The sequence below is a fragment of the Artibeus jamaicensis genome, unplaced genomic scaffold (genome assembly GCF_021234435.1).
Source record: "Artibeus jamaicensis isolate MK-2021 breed Jamaican fruit bat unplaced genomic scaffold, CSHL_Jam_final scaffold_916, whole genome shotgun sequence".
NCBI lineage: Eukaryota > Metazoa > Chordata > Mammalia > Chiroptera > Phyllostomidae > Artibeus > Artibeus jamaicensis.
The window spans coordinates 37245606-37271714 of NW_026522059.1; the positions used below are offsets into that span (position 1 = coordinate 37245606).

At 36.5% G+C, this 26109-nt stretch overlaps 1 protein-coding gene across 1 annotated transcript in view; it reads right to left on the minus strand.

Annotated features, from left to right (window-relative positions):
- CUNH8orf34 (chromosome unknown C8orf34 homolog) overlaps nt 1–26109 on the minus strand; it is a 299403-nt gene that overhangs the window by 186004 nt on the left and 87290 nt on the right. The window contains exons 7-8 of the mRNA XM_053661119.1: nt 17314–17486; nt 5047–5213 (exon numbers count right to left, since the gene is read on the minus strand). Coding sequence (XP_053517094.1) covers nt 5047–5213; nt 17314–17486 — 340 coding nt within the window. The remainder of the gene's footprint in view (nt 1–5046; nt 5214–17313; nt 17487–26109) is intronic.

Sequence of the window (26109 nt, forward strand, 5' to 3'; positions counted from 1 at the left end):
GTATCATATGGCTTAACAGGAGGAAATATTCACTACTTGGCATGTAAAATATATTTTCATACATCTGCGTGAGGTTCTAGTTTCTCCATTATACTAGTTCAATTAGTGAACATTTAAAAATATGTGTGTCAATTTTCTATAAGGTTTAGTTGTGGTCATCAATTACCAGTGAAACTACTGAAAAATTTGAGAATGTCTTATATTTAAAAACAAGGCCTTTTTAAATAGAGATGATTTGGAAGATAACTTATTCAGTATGTTCTAGTTTTAAAGCACTAACTCACTGGTGCTCAAAATTGTTTTATCTTGACATCCCAGATATTTAGTGATTTCTCTAATATGTATTAATTCTACATCAAGTTACTTTGGTACTATGCTGAATGAATTTCTAAATAGTATTTAAAGCAATCTTACAGGCAATTTAAGCATTCACAAATTTAATTTTGGAAGTCCTCATGCTTTTTAAAATAATCTTTTCTAAAAAGAATCTTCATTTTAAAGTGACCACTTTTCTGTTGTCTTGATATTCCCAACAGTCCATACGCAAAGGAAACGAAGTGTGTATGCGTGGTCCCAGGTGCTTCGGCCTGTATCGCACACTTCAGATCATTCCCATCCAGGTACACGGATACATTTGAGCCCCTCCCACAGGCATACACACGTAAGAGGGTGAGGACACCCATTTCTCATCAGGTGAAATGCGTGTGCCTACTTTGCAAATACGAGTGTTTTCCACTTTAAGAAGTCTCCAGTTAATAAGAGGAAAAGCAGAACAGAGAGTGAATGTTTACTTTCAAAATGCAAAAGAAAATTTGACAAAGGATCATCTTAATATAAGTCCCTCTAGAAAATTAGGTTTATATTTTACAGAATTTGCTAAGATACTCAGGTTTTAGAAACTTGAGTATTGTATTCTGTAAAGAATACCAGTATAATAATATCTGTTAATTATTAAATTTAAAACAAATCTATACTTGCAATCATCTTATGTGTTTTGGTAATATAACCTTAGTTTCAATTTTTACATGACTCTGACATAAGGCTGGAAAGTATAAAGCATGACTAATGCTGTTAGTTCTTTTTTAGTATCTCTAGAGTGTGATTTTCACTACTAGCCTCATTATCGACTCTATGAAATCATAAAATCTTTTAAAAGTACTATCCCATGAAAATGTCTAAGATAAGTAGTTGTGTCTTTTGTGTTATACTTTAAGTAAAGAATAATAAAAAATATAATTGCAATCAGCATTTCATCAAAAATAAAGAGAAAAAATGCATGTAATATAATGAAAATGGGCTCACATTTACAAGGTGAAATCTTTGAAACTAACGACATCCCTCAAATTTTCTGTAAAAACTAATGAAATAAAGTACATATTTTTGTATCTTGTACCACTGTAACTTGACTTTCCACTTTTGAAAAGTTATTTTAACAACTAAAATCATAAAAATTCTTTATAATGCTTTATTCATTGTAAGTGAATTCATTTATAATGGACATTAATTTCTAGCTCAATTACTAAAATATCCGGGGATATCCTCTATTTGAAGTTGAGAGTTACTTACTTTAAGGTGACAATCAGATGTTCCGCTCAACACCTTCTGTAATTACAGCACCAGTTTCATAGGTGCTTAAAATGGTTATATCTTACACTCTACAAATTGGATATTTTATTTTTGATATAGATTAATTCCATATTAAGTTACTTTTATACTATGGATTTATAAGTGTATTTAAAGCAATCTTTCATAAAATATTTTTATGTAAAAATTAGAGATGCTGTACTGTAACTTTTTCACATACCCAATACATTCAGAAAAGAAACCCACACAGATGCAACTAAACAACTGTGAAGAATTAAACATCAGCACATATTAACGATGCCAGGTTTCTTAATAAACAAAACAAGGATCAATAGTTTTATTGACTTTTACTACTTCCACTAAAAGGTTTTCCCCCTTTTAAACAACCAGTTTTACTGAGGAATAATCCTTTGTTATGTTAACATAAACTTACTTATTTACCACTTCAAAAAAGCTTACAGAGAGCTTCACATGCATAATAAATAAAATTTTCAGCTAGTTAAATCGTGGTATAGATAACAATGATGATTTAAAGTCTTAAAACACACAAGCTATAGCTGACTCATGTATAAAATGTGATGGGTCCAAAAAGGTATTTTACATACCGGATGCCTCTGTCTCATGTGACACTGATTCTACATACTGCAATTTGATTTCACGACATTTTCAAGAGTTTAGCATTTGTATTTTCTTCAAACAAGTACAACCACATGCTTCTTTAGAAGCAGAGTTTCAAAAACATTGTCTTAAAAGTTTATAATGATAAACAAAATGATGAAAAACTAATATTAAAAGGACTATAAAGGTAGATTTTTATAGTTTCTAAATAGATTTAGGAGTATTGTACCAATGAAGTCACTGAAATCCAATGGGATATTAAGAGATATATAAAGCTACTCAATATGTCAGGCCTCAAAAGCTAATAACTTTTTACTACATGCATACTTGGCATGTTAAACTGTTATTGTATCATGACCGAAAATACTCTTTACTCTTGTATGCACTGAAATTATTCCGTACTATACATCTCTTTGATTGCATATAAAATATGAGCCATTACCTTAGTGAAAGACATAAGTAACATTGTTAAAGAATACATTTATATATACTAGTTACTTTTGAAGAAAACTCTAAGTTTATGTTTTAAGTATGTATTTTTAGAATAATTAAATGACATTAATGGATAGGAGTATTCGGGCCTTAAAGTCAAACATATTTCATACCCAAATGACATTTCTCCTAGACAAACCATCTGGGTGAAATCGTCTTCTGGATAAAATTTTCTGCTCTGCCACTGTTGTTCACCGAGTCACCTAGGCAACAGGGAAGGCTGTGTGTGGCATTACTTTAGGGGACAGCCCAGGGGACTGGGATCATCCCATGTTATTGCAGGAAAACCTTATTCCCTAGAGAGCAGCGCAGTACACCACCAGCGGCCTGTGCTGAGACCTGCAGAATGACGTGGAGAAAGCCCAAACCTTTGCCTATCTCTCATGGTTACATTAAATTTACTCAGACCACGGGCTAAAATGTCTAAGTGAAAAAAAATAATGAAGACCAGTTATTAGTTGCTCACATTAGATAGTCTCCTAAACTCAATCCTCTTGGGAGACCAGCAACTTGAGAAGAGAGCAGCTGAGTGGACACCTGAGTCTCCTTAAAAAATCCCGTGAGATATCGCTGAAGTTCTATGGTTTCCTCTGCTCTGCCCAGGCTACCGGGAATCCCAAAATGATTCTGAGCATGCCTGGATTTCTTTAGAAGATTCTTTGGCAAGGTATGGTTGCCTTCATGTTGACCATGAGTAGTCATTTATATGAAAGAGAGAGAAAGGAGGGTATCGGCACAACCCGGTATCAATTCTTTGTTACTGACTGAAGCAGAAGAACGATTTACAGGCTTTGCCCTGGAGCACAGCTGCAAGAGAGTTCATTCCCACAGGAGCAAAGCTGCAAGGGTAATGACCACACTCTGCCTGCTGAACACACACCTGCTTGTCCTTCAGGAATCAGTGTCTTTAGGAAACATTCCCTGACCACTGTCTCCTACATCAGGTGTTATGCCTATATATGCCACAGAGAGCTTAATCAGATTAGCACCTGTATCGAACACTACTGGAGTCATCTATTTACATTTCACCTTGAACACTAGAAGGTCAAGTTCCTATAAACAGAGACTATGATTATTTTATTTTTATGTCCCTAGGACTGAGGCCACTGCCTAGCACATTGCAAGTTCTCAGTAAATATTTGCTAAACAGAAATTGATTGAAAAATGATACCACCACTACATCTGGCATTCTGCCACACTAATGATTTGGAGGTGAGGAAGAGAAGATTTCTTAAGAAGCTCCCAGGCTTAGTTGTCCTTGAAGGAAAATAGAGAGGAGAGGCCAACAGCACAAAGAGAAAATGCCATGACATAGTTGTCCCCCAGCGCTGGGGTAAACGCAGTCATATCCGGAAAACCTCGGTGACCCTGCCATTGCTGACTGAGTAACTGCTCTGTGGGCCCGTGCCCTGAGACTGACGTCATTTATTGTAATGAGACTATTTTACTGTCACAAACACTTAAAACCAAAAAATATGGTTTAAGGAAAAAATGTTAACTAATGTATGTTTCTGGTACTCAATATTCTATGTTAAACTTATTTGAAGCTTTCAAATGACTATTTATTCTCTCACTAGTATATTGTTACAAAGCATTTAAAATTGCTCCAGTTATTTAGAACAGAATAACTGATAGTACGGAAACAAAAACATTGTTTTTTATGTGGATCACTTTCTCCAAAATAAAGTTTCATTCTTGTTTTGGAAAAATGGTTTGCCAAAGGGAAGTTCAATTTTTAAAAGTTACTATGAAAAGATTTCTGATGACACAAAAATTCCATCAACGGATACAAAAGGATTGGCTTCATATACAACATTAGTAAGGTTTCCTATGAAAGTGACAGGCCTGTAAAAAAGTTGAAATCTTTACAAACTTCCCTACTTTATGGAAGAGATAAACATTATTTACTCTTTGTCTCTTTAAATGTTACTCTGTTTTTATGAAACATCCTTGAAATACCAGGGGAACATCTTAAGATAAGGACTAAAACATGTACTTTGGATACATTTTATAGACAAAAGATGTGACCAAGGCAATTATCATCAGAGAATAAAGCAAACAGACTCGAATCTTTTTCACAATTGCACACAGAATAAGCTTGATTAAATCATTGGAAGGCAAAGGGCTGCAAATACAAAGCACAAAATACACTCTGACACAGTTCACATGCTTAGGTCATTTCAACTTAGTTCTTAGGTGGAACTTCATAAAAGTCTAATGTAAATAAAATAGGTGTTCAAACTCTTTCTCTTCCCTAAGACAAAACTATTTGAAACTTTTAAAATCTCTTAATCACTACACATTTTTACAATGCCAGAGAAGAAAAGAAAAATGATTAATTTTTAAAATTACCCAGCAATTCCATTGCATCATCTTCATTATCAATATCTTCTTCTGTTACAGAAGGGGTAGGGCTGTGAATAGACTCGAAAGAATCTTGAGAGAGCATCGCTGCCAGCAGCCTCTTATGTTGCTGTTGCTGTTGTTTCAATCCTTTGGTCTTGGGTTCCACCTTTAAGCTGAGGAAATATGTAAGTGTTAACTTTCGGTGATGGCATGATGCATTAGCTGTGGCGAGTAAAGAAAATCAACAAACATTTCACTCAATTATTTTGCTATGCAAATGTATGGACATATTAGTAAAAACTTCCCTGAGTTTTTACAGATCCTGTCTACTTTCTCAGACATCCTTTGGTACCTTATTTCTCAAGTGGGTACAGAGTAAAAGTTCTTCCTTTTAATCAAATCCAGCTAATCAATTGTTTCTGCCATAGATTGTGCCTGGGGTGTAGTATCTAAAAAGTCACTGCCATACCCAAGGTCATGAAGGTTTTTACCTACTATTTTCTAGTTTTACAGTTTTGCATTCTACATTTAGGCCTGTGATCCATTTAGAATTAATTTTTGTGGAGAATGTAAGATCTCTGTCTAGGTTCATTTTTTTTTAAACATGCGGATGTCCAGTTGTCCCAGAACCATTTGTTGAAAAGACTATCTTTGCTCCACCGGATTGCCTTGGCTCCTTTGTCAAAGAGTAGTTCGCTATACTCCTGGGCTGTTTCTGGGCTCTCTACTCTGTTCCATTGTGCATTCTTTTGCTAATATGCACTGTCTTGATTACTACATATTTATCGTAAGCCTTGAAGTCAGGTAGTATCAGTTCCTCGATTTTGTACTTCTCTCTCAGTCATTTGTTCACTGTTCTGGGTCTTTTGCCTGTCCACACAAACTTTAGAATCAGTTAGTTGATATCCACAAAGTAACTTGCTATTACTGGGTCCAATCAACAAATTTTAATTCCTTTTATATAGTTTCTAGTTACATAATTTTCACCTGGTTCATTTTCGATATTTCTATTTGTTGATATTTTATGTTCTCCTTTGTTTTGAGGGAACTTGGAATTGCTCATCGAAGCAGTTTTTTGATTGCTGTGTTTTTTTTTTAAACAGAATTAGTTAGTAGATTTAAGGGGCAAAATCCAAAATGAAACTCCAAGCTGTAAAGTAGGATGGCTGAGGGTTTGGGTGCCTCTGACACTGTCAGAGAAATCCCAAGATGCATGTTCACTGAGGAAAGTGAGCCACACGCTGTGATCTAACATCTGACGGAAGAATGGTGTCACTTTGCCTTCTGACTCTATTTTAGGAAACACATTAATTTAAAATCTTTGCCAGATAATTTCACCATTCCTTCATCCTAATGTTGGCGTTAGTTGACTACCATTGCTCATCTAAGGTGTGATTTTCCTGGTTCTTGATGTAACTGGTGATTTTTTTTATTGTAGTCGGCACAATTTGCTATTATTTTAGGAGTCTCTGGGCCTATTTCTATCTTTTATTTTAGAAGGCAGCCAGCCACCTGGCCTACTTTCATGGCTTGCGGTTCCAATGAGAATTTAACTTTCAAAACTCCTGCACAGCAGTTTCATTCTGCCGGGTGTGTCTGGTGTCCCTGCAGCTCCCCCTGTATCTGCTGATGTTGCCTGAGGGGCAGAAGGAGCTTCTCAAGGTTGTGCATCTAGTGCCTCAGGTAGTCGAAGGCAATTTGTGACAATAGGGACAAAAAGGGTTCCCAGGTCAAGCTTTGTTGTAGAAAGATCCCCTTTGGTGGTACCTTTTGTCCATAAAAGGGACTAAAATGACTGGTATCTTCAGTAAACAAGTGAAGTCTCAAGTTTGGCAGGAAAGGACAGCATGTCCTCTGACCATTTATTGTGAGTGGGCCTCCCGGTTGATTCCCTGGCGAGTGCAAACAGGCTGTCCTGGGGAGCTTGGAAGGACTGTGTTTGCTTAGGGGGAGAGAGGAACTTATCTGAGCCACCACCTCCTGTTGCAGTTTGGGGCTGGGGAATGCCAGACCTAGGCTGTTGGCGGGGAGGGTGGGGGGATCCTAAATTGGCTGCCACTGTTGTTCCTTCAGTTGTCAGGTCCCTAACTATGCCCTCTTTCTCTTTATATTTTCACAGCATAAAAGTTACTTTGGTTGTTTTTTGTATTATTTCCAAGGTTTATAGTTGTATTTAAGGGGAAGGAGCCGAGCGAGTCAGTGCCATTTCTTCCAAAGCAGGGCTGAGATGACTTGTTAATTACAGAGAGCAAGTGATAACTTTACAATGAAGAAGGCCAGTCGATACGGCCTTGACCAAGTCAACACACTCGGCCTCACTAACCATGGCACAAACTGACATTATGAACCTCTAGATGTAGTAAAATGAGGAGGCACACCATACCCCTATGTAGAATTCTTGCCAAAAATATTTGATCTGAACTTAATGATTAGGAAACAATCAGACGTCTCCAGATTTGGAAACAATTGCCTGTAGTCTACTAGGACATCGATGTTATGAAAGAAAACAAAGGTAGAAGACTGCTGTACATTATAGGAGACTAAACAGACTCAACAGCCTAATGACACACATGATCCTTTAGTGGATACTTCATAAAAAAGAAACAAATAAGCAAATAAACAAAAAACCCCACAAAAATCCATAAAATACTTCACTGGGAAAATTAGAGAAATTTGAATATAAACTCTATATTAGATGATTTTATGGTGTCATTGTTAAATGTTATGGTATACCAATGTTATTATAGTTGCATAATATATACAACTATATTTGTATAATACCTTATTCTCAGGTAATGAATATTAAAGAATTAAGGATTTAACATATTATAATACCTACAACTTATTTTTGGGTGGTCCATAAAAAATAAATAGAATTAAATAGAATAGATTGATCTATTTGCAGAGACAGATAAAGCAAAGGCAGAATGTTAATCAGTGATATGTGTGGATGGCATGCAGATACTGATGTTACTGCTCTTAAATTTTCTGTAGTTTGATATTTTTCAAAGTGAAAAGTTGAGGGAAAAATAAGAAAACTAATAATGAAGTCATAGTCTTATCCATAATACCTATTTCAACTTTAACTTTCATCCTAACTTATGTTCCCAACCTAAACAGGAACTCTCACAGTGATGAAAATAGGCATCCCTTTTAAAATACTTGTTTTTATTTTTGTAACTATCAGTGTAATTCAAATTCAATGGAAAGAAATTATTTTATGCTTTATTAGTAGAGATAATACAAATATTCATTTGCAAACTGATGGATGTTAGTTTAGCCCCAATTTCTTGCCATAGCATCTGTCTTCTGAATAATTTCATCTGTGTCTTTTAAGCTGAGAAATAATGTAGCAATTTAAAAGAATTCCTTGACTAACCTTCCTTATCGAGAAGTAAACAAACAAAACAATTTTTAATTTGGATTTCTTAGCTGATAGACCAAACATGCTAAATGGAATTTACATGTGCAATATTTTATTGAAGTCAAATTATTTTAAAATAATAATACTCATTCATAACTTCAGCTCCATTCACTTTTCATTATGATAAAAGATATACATACTGCTTTTAATGAGGAATGCCTATGGATTGTGGAAGTGAAAACTGCACCATGAGAGAGAACACAGCACCCTGCCACAGGGAAGCAAAAGATGGGGAGAGATGGGTTTAGGGTGTTTCTAAGAGCACTTAGGGTTCTGGGTCCCCTCTTATCCAAATATTGAACCTCAATCTTAATGATAATGGAATTCTTAGAACCTCTCCATGAAGAAAAGCAACATAACAAAGCATCTAAAGGTGCAGAATTTGAAGCAAGACAGCCTGGCTCTGCTACTTAACAGCTGTCCAGTTTTGGGCCAGTAATATAATCACTCCGGGACTTGGTTTCCTTATTCGTAAAATGAGGATAATAATGTTTTCATGAGTGTGAAATAGGTTAAGAGAGAGGAAACACATAAAGCATTCTCTAAAGTGATAGGACCATTATATATTTAAAGAACACAATGGTCAGCGTTCTAAATATTTCAGGTCTCTTCTTGAACAGTAACATGCCACATGGAAAGTACAGCATATGGAATATAGTCAATAACATTGTAATAACTAGGTGTGGTGCCAGGTGGGTACTGGTAATATCAGGGGAATCACTTTGTAAACTAAATGACTGTCTAACCACTATGCTGTACACCTGAAATTAATACAAAATAATATTGAAAGTTAATTAAATTTAAATTAAAAAATGAAAACCAACCAAAAAAGCCTTGAGCCATATGAAAAAGAATACCCAGTTAATATTTCAATGCTATGTTAATACACTCTACATATCCAGTTTGACCTGATTTAAAAGGGTAATTTTTAAACCAAAATCCAGTGGAAAGGGAGTTTTAAAGTGGCCTCAATGCCCCTCCACTTCGATGTGCCCACCCTCCAGGTGCAGACTTGCTCTTCCCTATTGACAGGCCTGAATTCTGACCATTTCCCCTCTTCCTCCCCACCCCACTCTTCCCGGGGTGACTAACCTTGTTCTAGCCTGTTTCACAAGCATCCAATTTGTCTGACCCCATATGCTTTCTTTGGTGAAAAACTGGATGAATCCTCTCTTAACCTGTATCCTAAGCTTTTTGTAGTTAACTGCTATAGGAGACTGTTCTGCGTAGTGTGAACCCAGATAAGACCCACACCCACAGATAGGTTCTCCCATGGAGAATAAGGCCTGCATTGTACCTAGACTGCTATGAGACTTGCTTTTGCTAAAACTCCCTCACCCTGAATTGAGGCAGAAAACATTTACTGAAATGTAACTTCCTATAATCCATGCTAAACTTTCCGAGGACAAGTGTAACCAGTTCAACCACTTTTCCCTTTGCATTTATTTGCAAATGTCCTTCTTCTCTGATGTGATTAGCCACATTGTCTCCTATGTTTTCTGTAAAATGTAACCACTTAAAGCGAACATGTGCATAGTAAGTACCATCATGTAACGTGCCCAGAAAAGAAATAAATGCCTTGACTCAAGTCAGAAATTAAAGAGTTCTCTTTGCATTAAAGCCCAGGTTGTTGAAGAAGTCATAAAGTTTCACACATAACTGCTGTGCTTTCTGATTTATGCATGAGATCTCTGTCCTTTTTTAAATGCTATCTATAAGGCACTGTGGGCACTGACCTGCAGAAACAAGACACAGTTCCTTCTCATTCTCTTCAAGTGAGTACTTTCAATCTAGGATTTTCATTTATTTTCTTGCTGATCTCACCCAGTATCTAGTACATTAGCTTATGTGAGTGCTCAATAAGTAAATTTAAACCTCATTTTTAAAGCACACTAAATAAAATAAGAATTAATTTAAATGGATGTATATGAGTCTTTCAACTTGAGAGACATCAAAATCCAGGAAAATAAAAAAATTGGTAGTGAAACAGAAGAAAGAAAAGCATCAAAATGTGAAAGATAAGGAACTAATGGCAGATTATGGATTGTAACTTCTATTATTCAGCCAACAATAACCAAGAGTATTTCATGAGGGGTGAACCAACTGTTTTCATTAGTCACATTAAAATACATGGTTTTTATTGGTCATGAAGATAATGCTGGGCTTTGAGACCTAACCTCTGGTTAAGTCCCAAATGTTGCCTGCTTGATAAGAATCCATCTATGAGTCTATGAGTTCATATTTTGAACATATAAAAATGACATCATCAACATTCTGATATAAGTGTATGATTTAGTTACACACTTTTTTGGCTTTAAAGAGAAATTAGTGAGTCATGGAGTATAATTTTTGTATGTTTTGGACATTTTTAAAGTTTCTGTTCTTTGATGCCTTTGGAAGACTGAATTTTGATTAATCAACAGTCTTTGCACATAAAATTTACATGTTAGAGTATTTCTAAATTAAGAAGTTTGATTTAGTCTCTGCCAAAGTTCTATAGTGTCCACACACTCAAAATGTGACACTTTTAAGGTTCTTTATTCTCACACTTCTTTTTTATTCTGGTTTATTTCCTATCATACTGCTTAAATTTATGGTTTATATTTTTATATTCACTTGTTTATTGTTTTCCTCTTGATGCCAATAAAGGGAACTCTTAAGAAGAGGGAAACATTTCCAGCATTTCTTTACAGATATAGAAAAAACAATTATGAGTTTTAATGAAAAGGAAAACTTCTTAATGGGAAGTGCTTTTGGTTTTCATTTGAAAAATATATATTTCTAAGTTGTAAGATTTTCTTTTTATTTTGGCCTATTCACCTTCTAATAACAATGTTCACTTAACTAATGAAGCCAGTTTACCTGACTATATTATTTATTGATATTGCTCTTGTTTTAATAATGTGCTTCAACTTAGAGACATTACATTAGGCTTTTAAGCCTTGATGAACCTATTTACAATTCACATTACAATTCAGCAAGTAATTCTAGGAACTCCATTACCCAGCTATTGCAAAGTCTAATTAAGATGGCTTAAAGTAGAATTACATAGTTTTATTAAACTTAATTTTTGTTTACTTTATATTACAAAAGTATGATTGTTCTTAATAGCTCTAAATGTGCAATGAACATATACGTCTTCCCCCTAAATGGCCAGAGAAACTATAGCAGTGCATGCCAATTGGTAGTGCCTGACAATCGCGGAAAACCATCCATCATTCCTCAACACATTTGCCTCTTTTGTGAATCCCTCTTTCTTTTGTAGTGTGGCTGCTTCAATTTCTTTCCTAACCTGTCTTAATTTAGAACCACTTTGAGCATCTATGAAAGATGGGCAGAAAAATGTCAATATGCACACATACACAACAATTTGCCCATAATTTCAAGAGATTTGCAGTCTTTGGACTCCACCCACAGACCGTAGAGGGGTCACAGACTCCATGTTAATAGCTTTCATCTTTTTTAGTAATTTCTCCATATTGCCCTCATAATTGCCTTTGAACCAGCACTTATCCAGCAACATGTACTAAAGTTCTTTACATTTTTCACACAATGCTGCACTGCAGAACCCAAAGAAAAGTTAAGATAAAGTATACCATTAAAAAAACAAACAAACAAAAAAAGAATTTCCGGGAAAAAAATTGTGGGTAAGTTTCTACCCATAAGGCTTTTAAGATTCACTATGTCTTTTATTTAATCCTCTCTAATCTAAAGGTGAAAGACCAGCCTGTTGCATGTGTATTGTTCTGAATACAGAATAATACATATGTAAATACAGAATAATACATATGCTAGGGAAAGTTGACTATGTACCAAAAATTGAGCGTAATGATAACAGCCATGCAAATGAGAGTTGAGCATCAAACAACAGGAGAGACAGAGTTAGGAAAAGGGTAAAAAGTTAAGATGGACATTAAACAATCCTTATAAATAAGCTCTATTTAGCAGACGTCTGATGAAAGCCACCTCTGTGCCTCCTTCATTCACATAACAGATGTCTGTTGACAAGGACAAAGTGCCAGTCCCAGTGGGGGAGCGAGAAATGGATGAAGTCATCTTTGAGAATTAAGTCTTTTCTTTCAGGAGTCTAGAGTATCAAGTAGTTTGTAAATATTTAGCACGGTTAAGTTAGAGCACAAGTTCATTACTATCTAAGGACAAATGCTAATACTATAACTACAAACTGTAGAGCCATTTGTTCTTCTTAACACTTATTTTGAAAATTTTAAATTGTCGTTCAATTGTAGTTGTCCCATTTCACCCCACTGCTCACCTGTGGCCTGCCCACCCCCCTCCTCGATACTCCCCAACATTGACAACCTGTTTTTATTCAACCACAACAAATCTAATGCTGTATGAATGCCTGGTATAAATTTAGAAATCCTGTTTCGTATTAGAAGATGAGAGAGATATAGTTTCAAAATCCATATTTTATTGTTATTCTTTACATTTTGTTCAGAGAAGCATGCATTCTTTCAGCTCTACTACAGGGGCATATGGCCAGGATTTTACACTTTCTTCATTTCATAGGTTAATACTTCAACTTATAATTTAAAGACAGAGAAAAATAAAACTGAAAACATTTTTTAAATATTTTAAACAAATACTTGAGAGATTTTTATGGATTGAGTTTTACGGGTAAGGAATGGAACTAGGACTGCAGAAAAGATTTCCTTTAATGGGTATTCAAGAAGACATAAGAGCTCACTGAAGCTAGGGGAAAAAATAGAAACACTAACATTGGCAGTAAATAGCTCCAATTATTTTATGACTGAATGAAAGTTGACATTTCTCTATTTTACATTTATGAACTAAAGTTCTAGCAATGAATAAAGATAAAGGTCTAGTGAATTTCATATGCCTGATAGTAAAAATAAAATTACTCTCATTGACAGGTGAAATTGATCTGGCATTTCACAAAAGAAGGTAAATGGATTTTAAAAAATGGTTTTATTCTCCTGCTCTAGGACACTCAAACTATTTAAATAATTTAAAAGTTATTTCTCAAGGAAATAGAGTCGATTTTTTACATCCTGAAGCACATTAATGAGTATTCTGAATTTCCTTCCCTCCAGACAAGTGGTAAGTAAAAAAAAAAAAAAAACCCTGAGAGCTATTGCATTATAGGAAATACAATTTTCTCTTGAGAAAGAATAGTTATTGCTTGCTGCTAAATCTAAGGTGGGGTATACAAAGTGGCTGCGGCTACAACTGTGCAGGGGGAGAGCTCTTCTCTGTTGCTCATCTGGCAACACTCTCTGAAAGCGTCAGCCCTGCCACATTTCAGCTCAGGAGTATTTGTGTCCATTTTCTCCATCTCCTGCAGGCCATGCTTCACATAATGCTTCCTCACTCCAAATTCCTCATTGACATTTTCATTACTGTTTTAAATGTCACTCATTGCAACTGCTAGTACGAAAGTGGCTATTCTACATATACCTTTTTCTGATAACTATGATCTGAACATTCCCCTTCTATTGGCACATGGAAACAGGAAATCGCCCATCACAATTTTGAGCATCTCAGGCCCAAGTAAAATGACATGTGGACTTTCAAATACACAAATCATAATAGTTTTAAACATAAAACCAAAGAAAATGTAAAGGACTTCCGCCAAGATGGAGGCACAAGTGGAAGCACTGTACCTTCTCGCACAACCAAGTTTAAAAACAACAAAGTTTTAGCAACAAAAACACAGCCAAACCACAGAAAATTGAACTATATGGAAGTCTGACAACAACAAACCCTTCAGCCAAACCGGTAAGAGGGGCAGAGCCAGCAGCAGAGTGGGGTCGGGCAGGAAAGATCTACCAGATTGACCCGGGCATGCAAACCCAGGTGCGCCAGCAGCCGTGGGAGGATCCCAGGTGTGGAGTAGCGGGTGGACCCACTGAGGGCGCGAGGCAGTGGAACCACTGAGGGCTGACTCAGGTCACACATTCTCGCGCAGATAACGGGCGAAGGAGCAAGCAGTGAGATGGACCGCACAGGCCCCAGAGGTGGGAAGTGGCAGAGGGGACTGCCATTGTCCCTCTCTAACCCCACCCCCACATACAACATCACAAACCAGTGACCTGGGTGGCCCCACCCTGGTGAACATCTAAGGCTCTGCTCCTCATACATAACAGGCATGAACAGACCAAAACATGGCTCAAGAACAACTCAGAGCCCCAGAGCCAATAAATCTAAGCCATGAAGAAATAGCCAAACTTTCAGATGCACAGCTCAAAACACTGGTGAAGAGGATGCTCACAGAACTGGTTGATTTTAGTCACAAATTAGAGGAACATATGGAAGCTAAACTAATTGAAATGAAGGGAAATACACAGAAAACCAATAGTAATGGAAAGGAAACTGGGACTCAAATCAAAGGAATGGACCAGAAGGAGGAAAAAAAATGATCAAACAGGAAAGGATGAAGAAACAAGAATTCAAAAAAAGGTGGAGAGGCTTGGGAACCTTCAGGACATCTTTAAACATTCCAACATCAGAATTATAGGGGTACCAGAAGGGGAAGAGGAACAGCCACTAGTGGAAAACTTATTTGAACAAATAATAAAGGAGAAGTTCCCCAATCTGGCAAAGGAAATAGACTTCCAGGAAGTCCGGGAAGCTCAGAGAGTCCCAAAGAAGTTGGACCCAAGAAGGAACACACCAGGGCACATCATCATTACATTAGCCATGATTAAAATGAAGGAGAGAATCCTAGAAGCAGCAAGAGATAAGGGGACAGTCACCTACAAAGGAGTTCCCATCAGACTGTCAGCTGATTTCTCAAAAGAGACCTTACAGGCAAGAAGGGGCTGGGAAGAAGTATTCCAAGTCATGAAAGACAAGGACCCGCATCCAAGATGGCTCTATCCAGCAAAACTTTCATTTAGAATGGAAGGGCAGATAAAGTGCTTCTCAGATAAGATCAAATTCAAGGAGTTCATCATCACCAAGCCCTTATTATATGAAACGTTAAAGGGACTTACCTAAGAAAAAGAAGATAAAAAAGGTGAACAGTGAAAGGACAGCAAACTCACAGTTATTAAGAACCACATCTAAAGCAAAAGCAAACTAAGAGGACAGCTAGATCAGGAGCAGAACCATAGAAATGAAGATCCCATGGAGGGTTAGCAACAGGGGAGTGAGAGAAGGAGTAGGGGGGAGAAGGTTCAGAAAATAAGTAGCATAGATGATAGGTAGAAAAAAGATAGGGGGGAGGGCAAGAATAGTAGGGGAAATATAGAATCTAAAGAACTTGAGACACGTGGTCATAAACTAAAGGGGAGAATGGTGGGAGAGGGGTGTGCAGGATGGAGGGGAATGAAGGGGGGAAATAGGACAACTGTAATGGCATAATTAATAAAATATATTTTAAAAAAAGAAAATGTAAGTAGTTATATGCCATCATAGCTATCAACTCTAAGCTTAAATGGTTCTAACCAAGGTTTTTGCCACACTAACACTGGCTTGTATTGACTAGTATACATTTAATAGTTTTCTTTTTCCTGTTGACTATGTGTCTCTTGTACCTCAGAAGTCCTTCCTTTTCCATTATTTTTGAATTAGATTTATTGGGCTGACACTGATTAATAAAATTACATAGCTTTTAGGTGTACAATCACATAACATACCACCTGCACATTGCGTCGTGTGCTCACCACCCAAAGACTTGTCTCCTTCCATCACCATTCATTTGACCCCCTTGATCACCCTTCATTCTCTCCTCACCATTCATTTGACCCCCTTCCATCACCATTCATTCTCTCCTCACCATTCATTTGGACCCCCTTGATCACCATTCATTCTCTCCTCACCCTTTTTACCTCTGGTAACCACCATACTGTTGTCTATTAGTTTGCAGCCTTCAGTTTTATGTTCCTCATTCTGAGAGGGTATTTTTTTAACTTGACCCCAAAGACAAGAAAAGTAAAAGCATAAATAAATGAATGAGACTACACCAAACTAAAAAGCTTCTGTACCACACACACTCACACATACAAAATGCCATCAACAAAACAAAGAGAATGACCTGAAGGGGAGAAGATACTTGCAAGCTTACTTCCAATAGGGGCTAAACATCCAAAATATATAAAGAACTCATACAACTCAACAACAGCAAAATAAACAATCCAATTAAAAAAAGGGGGCCAGTTCATGTCCTCTACATGAACTGACACTTTTTCCAAGAAGACACACAGATGGCCAATAGATGTATGAAAACATCCTCCACTTCACTAACCATCCAGGAAATGCGGATCAAAACCACAATTAAGTACCACCTTGTACCTGTTCGAATGGCTATTATCAATAAGTCAGGAAATGACAAATGTTGGCAAGGCTATGGAGAAAAAGGAACCCTCACTCACTGCTGGTGGGAACGTAAACCGATAGAGCCACATGGAAAACAGCGTGGGGGTTCGTCCAACAATTAAGAATGCAGCTACCATACTACCTGGCAATCTCTCTTCTGAGTATGTGACCCCCAAATTTGAAAACATTGATTATAAAGATAGACGTACCTGCAATTCTTAACAGTCAGCCATGCCCCACCCAACATTATAGAAAGTCTCGACTGACAGTTATAGCCTTGAAGTTATTTCTCTGTTTGGGATTAGTAGCAAAGAAATGGTAATTTTCTCAGATGTAAAGAAAAAAATCACAACCAAAACCTAAAAGCAAATCAAGTAGCACTCTAACGTTAAAGCAGAGAAATTAATGTTTATCTTATGGGGAGTCAACGTAATTTTCTAGATAAAATTGTTAAGGGTTATTTCAACAAATTCATACAGTTGGATTTATTTTGCCTTTACCTCGTAATGATTATAATATTCCGAATCTTAGATGTCATTTAACCTTACCTTCCTGCGGGGCTAGAGCTGCTATCTTCACTTTCCCATTGTTCATTTTTACTTCTTGGAATTGGGGGCTGCAGCATTTCGGCCGCTAATGGATCAGCATCATTCTCTTCTCGACCGATCCATTCCCCAATCACACAGGGTCTCAGAAGAGAGGAGTTAAAGGCCACTGCTTCCTGAAGAGGAGAAAAGAATGTGCCGCAAGAGATTATTTACTCGGATCACTAGGACAACGAGGAAATAATATGGCTAGAGTTCCAACTGCTTCCTCACATCAAAAGGTTCCTTTTTTTCTTTCTGAATTAACTTCAAATTTCAGTTCTCTCCATCACTATGGGATCACTTACTCTATGTTGTTTGTGCTGATTCCTGAAGGTCACTGTCACGAAGGACCCAGGAGGGAACTCGTCTATTTCGGTCTGGAAGCTGCACAAGTGTTCTCAGGAAGCAGGTACAGGACAAAAGTTTGTGGTCAAAGGAAGAGTGTGCTGTGTGGCCCACACAGGGAAGGAACTTGGTGTCACTGGGAATTTTAAGTAATTTTGCAGGAGGGAAGTGGAACAGGGTCAGGACACCAGGGAAAGAGGAGACGGAGCTGGAAGGTGCATTGCCTCCAACTGGGGGCACTTTGGACTTTTAGGATCCAAGCAGGGTGGTGTCACTGACAGGTATCTTATGCTAATTCAAAAACGTCAAAGTGACCTCCTTTCATACACAAATAGATGTATGAAAACATACTCCACTTCATGGATATGATGTGGCTTTTTAAGTGATATTTTCAATATTTGTTATTTAATCATTTAAAATGATATGAGAATACTGAATACATGTAATTACTAAGACTATCTTGGTAAGTGGAAAAGAGCAGGTTAGAAAATAATACCAATTTGCCCTGGCTGGTGTAGCTAAGTGGATTGGGCAAGGGACTAAACCCAAAGGGCCGTGGTTCGATTCCCAGTCAGGGCACATGCCTGGGTTGCAGGCCAGTTCCCAGCAGAGGATGCATGAGAGGCAACCGTACATTCACATTTCTCTCCCTCTCTCCTTCCCTTCCCCTCTAAAGATAAATAAACAAAATCTTTTTTAAAAATAATAATATCTATTTTTATTATCTAATTTTGTTTAAAAATTCACATGGATGTATATCCATCATTTATACACTAATCTATTAATTTATTCCTTGTCTTATATTTTATTAATACCTACCATGTGCCAGATACTGCTTGATTTGTTGGAAGAAACAATTATAAGACTAAATTTTAATACTTTTATCTGAATGTGGGAACCACAGGTTAATTTTAATTTATCTTTTTGGCACAGCCATGTCTTTTTAATATTCTATGATAAATATGCATTAGTCTTATAGTGAGAAAATATCTAATCTAAAATCTCGATCTGAGGGGCACAGGCTTTGCTCAAATTATGTTTAGCTGTAATTTTCAGTATCACAAGAGTCTTGATCAATTCCTTAAAAATTCAGGCTTGGTCTCTGAGTCTTTACAATCTTCAGAAACAATATACAAATAAAATGATACAACAGAAACATAGTATTACAATATATACAATATAATATTAATTAATATACCAATAAAACACATTATGCAATATTTGAAATATGACTAGGACATATTTGATAGACATTTACCCGAGTGATAACAAGCAATAGAAAGTAGTTGTATATCTTACTATTGATTCCCAGCCCACAATGAAAAATGTAGCAAATATTTTAGTAATAATGTTGGTGTAACTTAGCAACTAATCTGAATTCCTTCCATATTCATGTTCCCAGAGTCAGAAAATCAAAGCACTATAATGGCTTTCAGCTGTGAAGTCATATAATCAAATTAACATTTTATAATATCTAGAAAGGCATATTCATCTGCCACTATTTAATATTATTTGAAGTATGAGAATTAAAATTAACAAAATTGTTAAATTTTAAACCTAAATTTGCTTCTGAAAGCAAATCAAGACAAAGACATGTTTTAGGATTTAAAAAATGTATAAATTCATTTACAGCTTTAGAATCAGTTTTGGCCTGTGTGTCTCTGAAATGTTACTTCTCTGAATTTCACTTTCTCCAACTGCAAAATGGGATGATGGGAATTACAAGACTGACTGTGTCAGATGAATTACTACACTGGGGTAGCACAGTTAAACTAGAGAATTCTGTACCTACACTAGCAGACCACTTATTTAAGGATGTGGACTGATTCAAACCACTTCTCTATATGTGATATTCCTGGGGAAAAACACGGTAAACTGAACCTCAGGAATGGGCCAGCTGGGTAAGAACAGGCACTTAGCTGTAAATATGAACAGAGAAATGAAGCAGAGAATTGATGAGGCAGGTTTAATTAAAAGTTTCTTTATGATAAAAATTGTATCAGTTCAGTTTTTTTTATTTGAGTTTTTGATCCCTAGTAAATTTCTGCATATCAACTGTTAAAAGTTAGTAACTTTGTATTGTCATGCCTTAGCCTTAGGCTGTGCAAGTGGAATTCACTATGCTTTGATGTTCGCCCTTGGATGTAGTTTCGAACGTGAATCTACTTTGGGGCTCTCCCCTGGAGGGTTCTCAACTCAACTCTCAAGGGGGAGTGACTCAAAGATCCATCCAGATATTGCTTCCAGCTCCAAGTTCCATGCTCTGAAGTTATATTCTATAGACAGTACATTTCAAAGGTTGGGTAATTAATTCAAAGTTATTCTCACTTGCATCAGGGGGCAGAACTGGGCTGAGAGATTTGTCTTACTACAGGCTCAACATCGAAGGGCGGGGCCAAAGAAATTGACTGTTGTAAAAAGAAATAGGTTCTGACACCACACATGAGAAAGTAAAATAGAATTTAGAGTTGAGTATGTTCAAAAGGTGAGAGCTGCAGAGAATCTGGAAAAAAAAACCCTCCTTGGTTGCTTATTTGAAATGAAATAAATAAATAAATGAGAGAGGCCAGTGCTGCTGGAGCGCAGAGCAAGGAAAGATAAACAGTTTGATATGAGGTTGGTTTAACTCCAAGAGAAGTTCAGTGAGAAGTGGCTGATGCACAGAGCAATGTGAAGGACATGCAAACAAGGGCAGGGGAGTCAGGAGGTGAGTGTTTTATAGATGAAGAAAAATGTGACTCTACTATTTCTTTTGTTTTCCTTTTTTTGTTACTCTACTATTTGTTACTCTAATAAAAATACTCCACTATTTTTATTTTTTGGAACGCACAAAGCTTTTAAAAAAAATAGCAGCCCTTTAAAAATTATTGTATTTCTAAACTTTCAAGAAAATAGTCTGTTTACCTGTAATAAATTAAGATAACACACTTTTCTTTGGACGAACTTCTTATATTGAGCAAGCTAAGTGAATATATTTCCATAAGTCTTTACGGAGCATTTTATCAGAGACACCAGTTCTCAGCCCTCCTCCATAGCTCATCACAGACATCAACAGAAAATGTTTTTAAGTGCACACCAAATAAGACACATTTTGGAAAATATTTTAAGTGTACAGATAAACAAATCATTTAAAATTTCAGTGCTAAACAATGTAAATCCCAATGATTCCTTCAAAACCTATAAATTCACTTTGCCCTTCTAAAACTAGAGGCCTCTAGACATTGAGGTTCTTAAGCAAGTATACTCAAATTTAATGAGAAAAGCATTCCCAGTCAAAAGTTCTCCCAAAGGGAACAGGTTTGCTCCGTATTTCCTACCAGCAGGAAACGCAGCTGTCCGAGGAGTTCCCTTCAACCAGGCCTCCTCTCCCCAAGTAGCCTACCCAGGGCCCGCCTGCAATGTGTTCAACTTCTCTTACTCCTGGTTATCAGCACAACATTTGTTTATATTCCATGTTATTTGAATGTTTTCTCTTCTTTATAAAGCAACATGTTCGTGCAAGGCTGTATCACACCTTAAATTCCTTTGTTTCCTCCATAATAACTCGCAAACTTGAATTTCATAAAATAAGTACAAAAATTTGTATGGATTAAATTAAAAAGAATTCAGAGAATCACAACAATGCCTATGTGGTGATTTATGAAGTATCTTCATGTCTAACTAAAAATCATGTCAGTGATTCATAGACAACACTGATTAGGCCATTTCAGAAGAAAGTCTGTAGATGATAATCTATTAGGAATAGTACAATATTTCTTATAAACTATTAAATTTGAGTAAATTATTTTAATTCTGCCAGTTCACAATCACACATTAAGTGTCTGGTTTAACAGAAAACCCCACTAAATGTTTGCACATGATAATTATCCTTAAACTAATCTACACACTGAACCTGAGTTAGCAAATAGAGAAACTTAGTGCAAACACACAGTTAACAGTTCTCTTCCAACTGGACCTTTTTTCCAGCTTTACTGAAATATAATTGACATATAACACTCTATAAGTTTAAAGTTATATAATATGATATATGAAGATAATACAAAATGATTATCACAAGATGGCTAGTACCTATATCCGTCACCTAACAAAATTACCTCATTTTTTGTGGTAAGAACTTTTAAGGTCTGGTCTCTTAGCAACTTTCAAGTATACAATATATCAATAGTATTGTTAAGTATAGTCACTGTGCTGTGCGTTAGATCCCAGAACCGGCTCCCCTCATAACTGGGAGTTTGTACCCTTTGACCACTTGCATCAGTTTCCCCAGATCCCTACCCCTGGCAACCACCACTCTACTCTGCTACTGAGAGTTAGGTTATTTAGATTCCACGTGTAAGTGAGATCATACAGCATCTGTCTTTCTCTGACATTCAACTTAGCACGATGATCTCAATGTACATCCATGTTGTTACAAATGGCAGGGTTTCCTTGTTTTTATGAATGAGTAGTATTTGTGTGTATGTGTGAAAACACCAAAGGAAAGTGAGGGAACAAAGGATCAGCCCAGGAATATTTATTCCAGGTCTATCAATTACTAGTTTTGAGACCTTGGAAAAAATCATTAAATGACTCTAGCCTTAGTGTCCTCATTCATAAATCAGAAAAAAGGTAACCAGTGCCTTGGACTGGGGCAAGAACTAAATTCAATAACGTATGAGAAAATGCCCAGCATGCCTCCTAGCTCAAAGGGGTGTCTGATACTGTCCCTCCTCGTCTCCTCTGCTGTCTTCTCCACCCTTCCACCCATGATCTGAAGCATTTTACTCTTATAATAGAAATTTTCATGTAAATATAAAAATAGAAAGAAGCAAAGAATAAGCCCCTTTGTCAATTGTCAATGCACAGGTAAACTCCATCCTTAACTCAGCCTCCATCCCTTCCACACTCTCCCTTCCCCACCCAGGTCATTTTGAAGCAGATCCCATTCACTGTATCATGTCATTTGTAAATTGTCCAACATGTAGCCCTGAAAAGCATGATTTTTATTGGCAAACACAGTAACTATCATACCTAATAATAAATTAATAATTCTTCAATGTCCACAGATCCCTAATGAGTTTTTAATTCCCTGATTATCTCCATCTGCCTGCACAGGCTGGGCTCTGAGCAAGGCCCCACTCGTTCTGACTGATTAGCAGTCTCGTATCTCTTTTCATCTGTAGGTTTTCCCTCCTTTGCCTCATTTTTCTCTCCTATAATTTTGTTGTTGCTGTTGTTATTCAAAAAACTCAAGTACTTTGTCCTCTGAGTTTCCCACAGTCTGGATTTTTCCCTTTGCATCCCTGCAATGTGGTTTGAAAGGTTCCTTCACCCCTTGTAATTTCTGTAAATTAGTAGTTACGTTTGGATGCAGTCTTGTCATTGCTCTTTTGGTTTTTGCAAATTGTGCTTCAGAGAGAATGGATAGAGTTTCATGTGGAGGCGTGTAACGTCCCATTGAGGCTTCTTGAGCAATGCTGGCAGCATTGATAAATAGTCCTTAGATCCATTAAATCAGTAGGAACTGTCAAGTGGTGATAGTCTAATTTTATAATTCCACACTCATTCATCTGTTGAAATATTTCTGTAAAGGTAAGCTTCCTGTCATCAAATATTGGATTACCATGAAGTACAATTTGTGTAGAAAAGGCAGACTAAGTGTTTGATTCTTTAGCAGTTTTGAAAAGAACAACTCTGGGCCCATAACATTGTCTAAAGATTATCAACTTATCTTGGATGAACACATAGATTTTAAAATATTAGATATAGTTCACGGCAGTACAGGTATTAGTCATATTCACGTTCAAATTTTCTCACTGGTCCCAGTGGGAGACTATTGAAGTTGGGCTCCTGAGCTGCGTGACCACCCTCCTAGTGGTCTTCTTGCATGATATTCTTGCCTTTCCGCACGATGAGCTAGCTCAAGTTCGGTGCGTGCCCTGTGTGCTCCAGACTGGAGCAGCTGTTTGGCTCACGGACTCCGATTCCTTTCCGTGGGAAATATATTTGAAGACTAGAACCTGGACTAGGGGTCCTCGTTGTTATTGGGTTTGTAATAGTGGACACATCTAAGAAACAGATTTAAATATTTTAAATGTTTTACTTTGGCATAATTCAGACTTCCAGAAAAGCTGAAAAATGAAAACAACCAAACTCCTGTATACCCCTCACCTAGATTGACCAGTAGTTGTTAATGTAATAATGCTGACATTGTTGGTTGACATTTTGCTTTGTCATTTTCTCCTTCTCTAATATATGATTAAATTCTTCTTAGAACCATATGAAGGTAAGTTGCATGTGTGACATTGTTTTATCCCTGTTTAGAGATAAAACACTTCAGGGTATATTTCCTATAAAGAAGGGCATCATCTTTTACACCTATAGTACAAGTCTCAAAACAAAAAAAATTAACATTGATAAAAGACTAATACGCCAACCTGTTTAAATTTCCCCAATTATTTGAATAATGTTGCTCACAGCAAAAGAAAATCCTGAATAAAATTTGGCATTCAATTTTGATTTTTTGTCTCCTTTGAATGTGGAATAGTTTTCAGTCTTTGAAATTTATGACCTTCATGTTTTTCTAAAAGTAAGGGCCAGTTATTTTGTGGGGAGACCCACACCTGGTATTTATAGACTGTTTTCCTCAGGGTTATATTCAAACCATGCCCTTTGATGAAAATAACACAGGTGTGATATATTCTTTTCATATCAAAAGCCACATGATGTTGATCTGCCCTATCACAAGTGACATTAACCTTGATCATTTGGTTAAGGAAGAGTCTTCCAGGATTCTCCATTGCAAAGTTACCATGTTTCTCTTGTTAATTAGTAAGTGTGTTCTGGCAAGTAACTTTGTGACTATGTAGATAACCTGTACTTCATCAAAGTTTCACCTGCTAATGTTAACATCCTTTGCTGACCCTTGCCTGCATCAATTACTATGATGGTTGCCAAGTTGTGATTTTATAATCTCACCAAACATTCTAATTTTGACAAATTCTTATTTGTTGGTACTATACTGTAAGAAAGAGCTCCTTCTTCACCTCCTTTTATATATGTATGTAGGTCCATGTGTTGGAAGGTATCAGTATGGATTCATGGATTATGTTTTATTCAACAGACTATAACACATTACTATCATTTATTTTTAGGTTTTACTATTCTCAGTAGGAGCTCCTACAAGCAGGCCCTGGTGTTCTTTTGACATGTTCCATCATTCTTTAGTTGCATCTTTACCTTCTGGTGCTAAAATATACATCAGACTCGAGCTGTACAGTCTCGGCTGCAGCCCCGGGTCTGGCCTGTTCCCCCAAAGCCCTCGTCCCTTTTATTAGAGAATGGTAGTTAAAAAACAATATTGGGCTCTAATCATACTCACTGCCTATAGACACTTGCTTTATTTTTTCAAATGAAAAATGTTATAATTTCTTAATGATAGTATCAAAACAGGATTATCTAATTTTTACTTACATCTATTTATCTTACATGTATTTCTATTTGCTATGTGAAAAGTTCTGATTCTTAAGGACACCAACATAATGACCTCTTTGCTGTATCACACAAAGCGCACACAATGGTCTTTAATAATATCATCAGCACTACCATTGACAACACAATGAGTAAACACAGTTTCAGAGCGGCTGCTATTCCCTCTGTCCTTAGGTACATCGTACTAGGGAACCATCGAATCACTGTGTTTACAATGACTTTCGATAATCCTCTTGGTGTGTTTACCTCGGAAATACAGTTGTGTTTCATTTTGCTTTCAGTTATTGGGAGTTACTGTTTTGAGACTTAACTTTGTTTTAAAATTATATAAAATATTCAAATGGTTCTGCAGCAAAATATTCGAATCCAAGAAGTCAAGTTTCTAATCCTATCTTCTAATCTCTATACCTTCCTTTCTCCCTTATGTAACTTTTAAGAAAAACTGTTTGTGTGCATTACAGTATAGGTTTTGCTACTGTTATTTTAACTTTAATATTTGTAAATTTGTATCTACATTTCATTGTACTTAGAAGACATTGTACTTAGAAGAAGTACACTATAAACATAATTTGGTTTCTTGCCTCTTTCATTGAACAATATACTTTGGGGATCCCTCTAGAGTCTCCTTTGGGTTGGTGACCTATAATTTATTAAGTATTCTTTTAATGAACATCCATTTTTTTAGTCTTTTGCCATTCAAATGTGCAGTAACATGCACACATCTTTTCTTATTTTTGCTAGTGTGTCCTTAGAATAGACCCAGAGAAGCAGGATTATATGGTTAAATAGTAATTGCACTTAATTTTAAAGATATTAAAAATTTTTTGACTTCCAGCCAAAATGGAAGAGTAGGTTGAAATACTATGCCTCCTCACACAACCAAATTTAAGGACAACAAAGATTTAGAAACAAAAACACAACCAAAACATACAGAAAATTGAA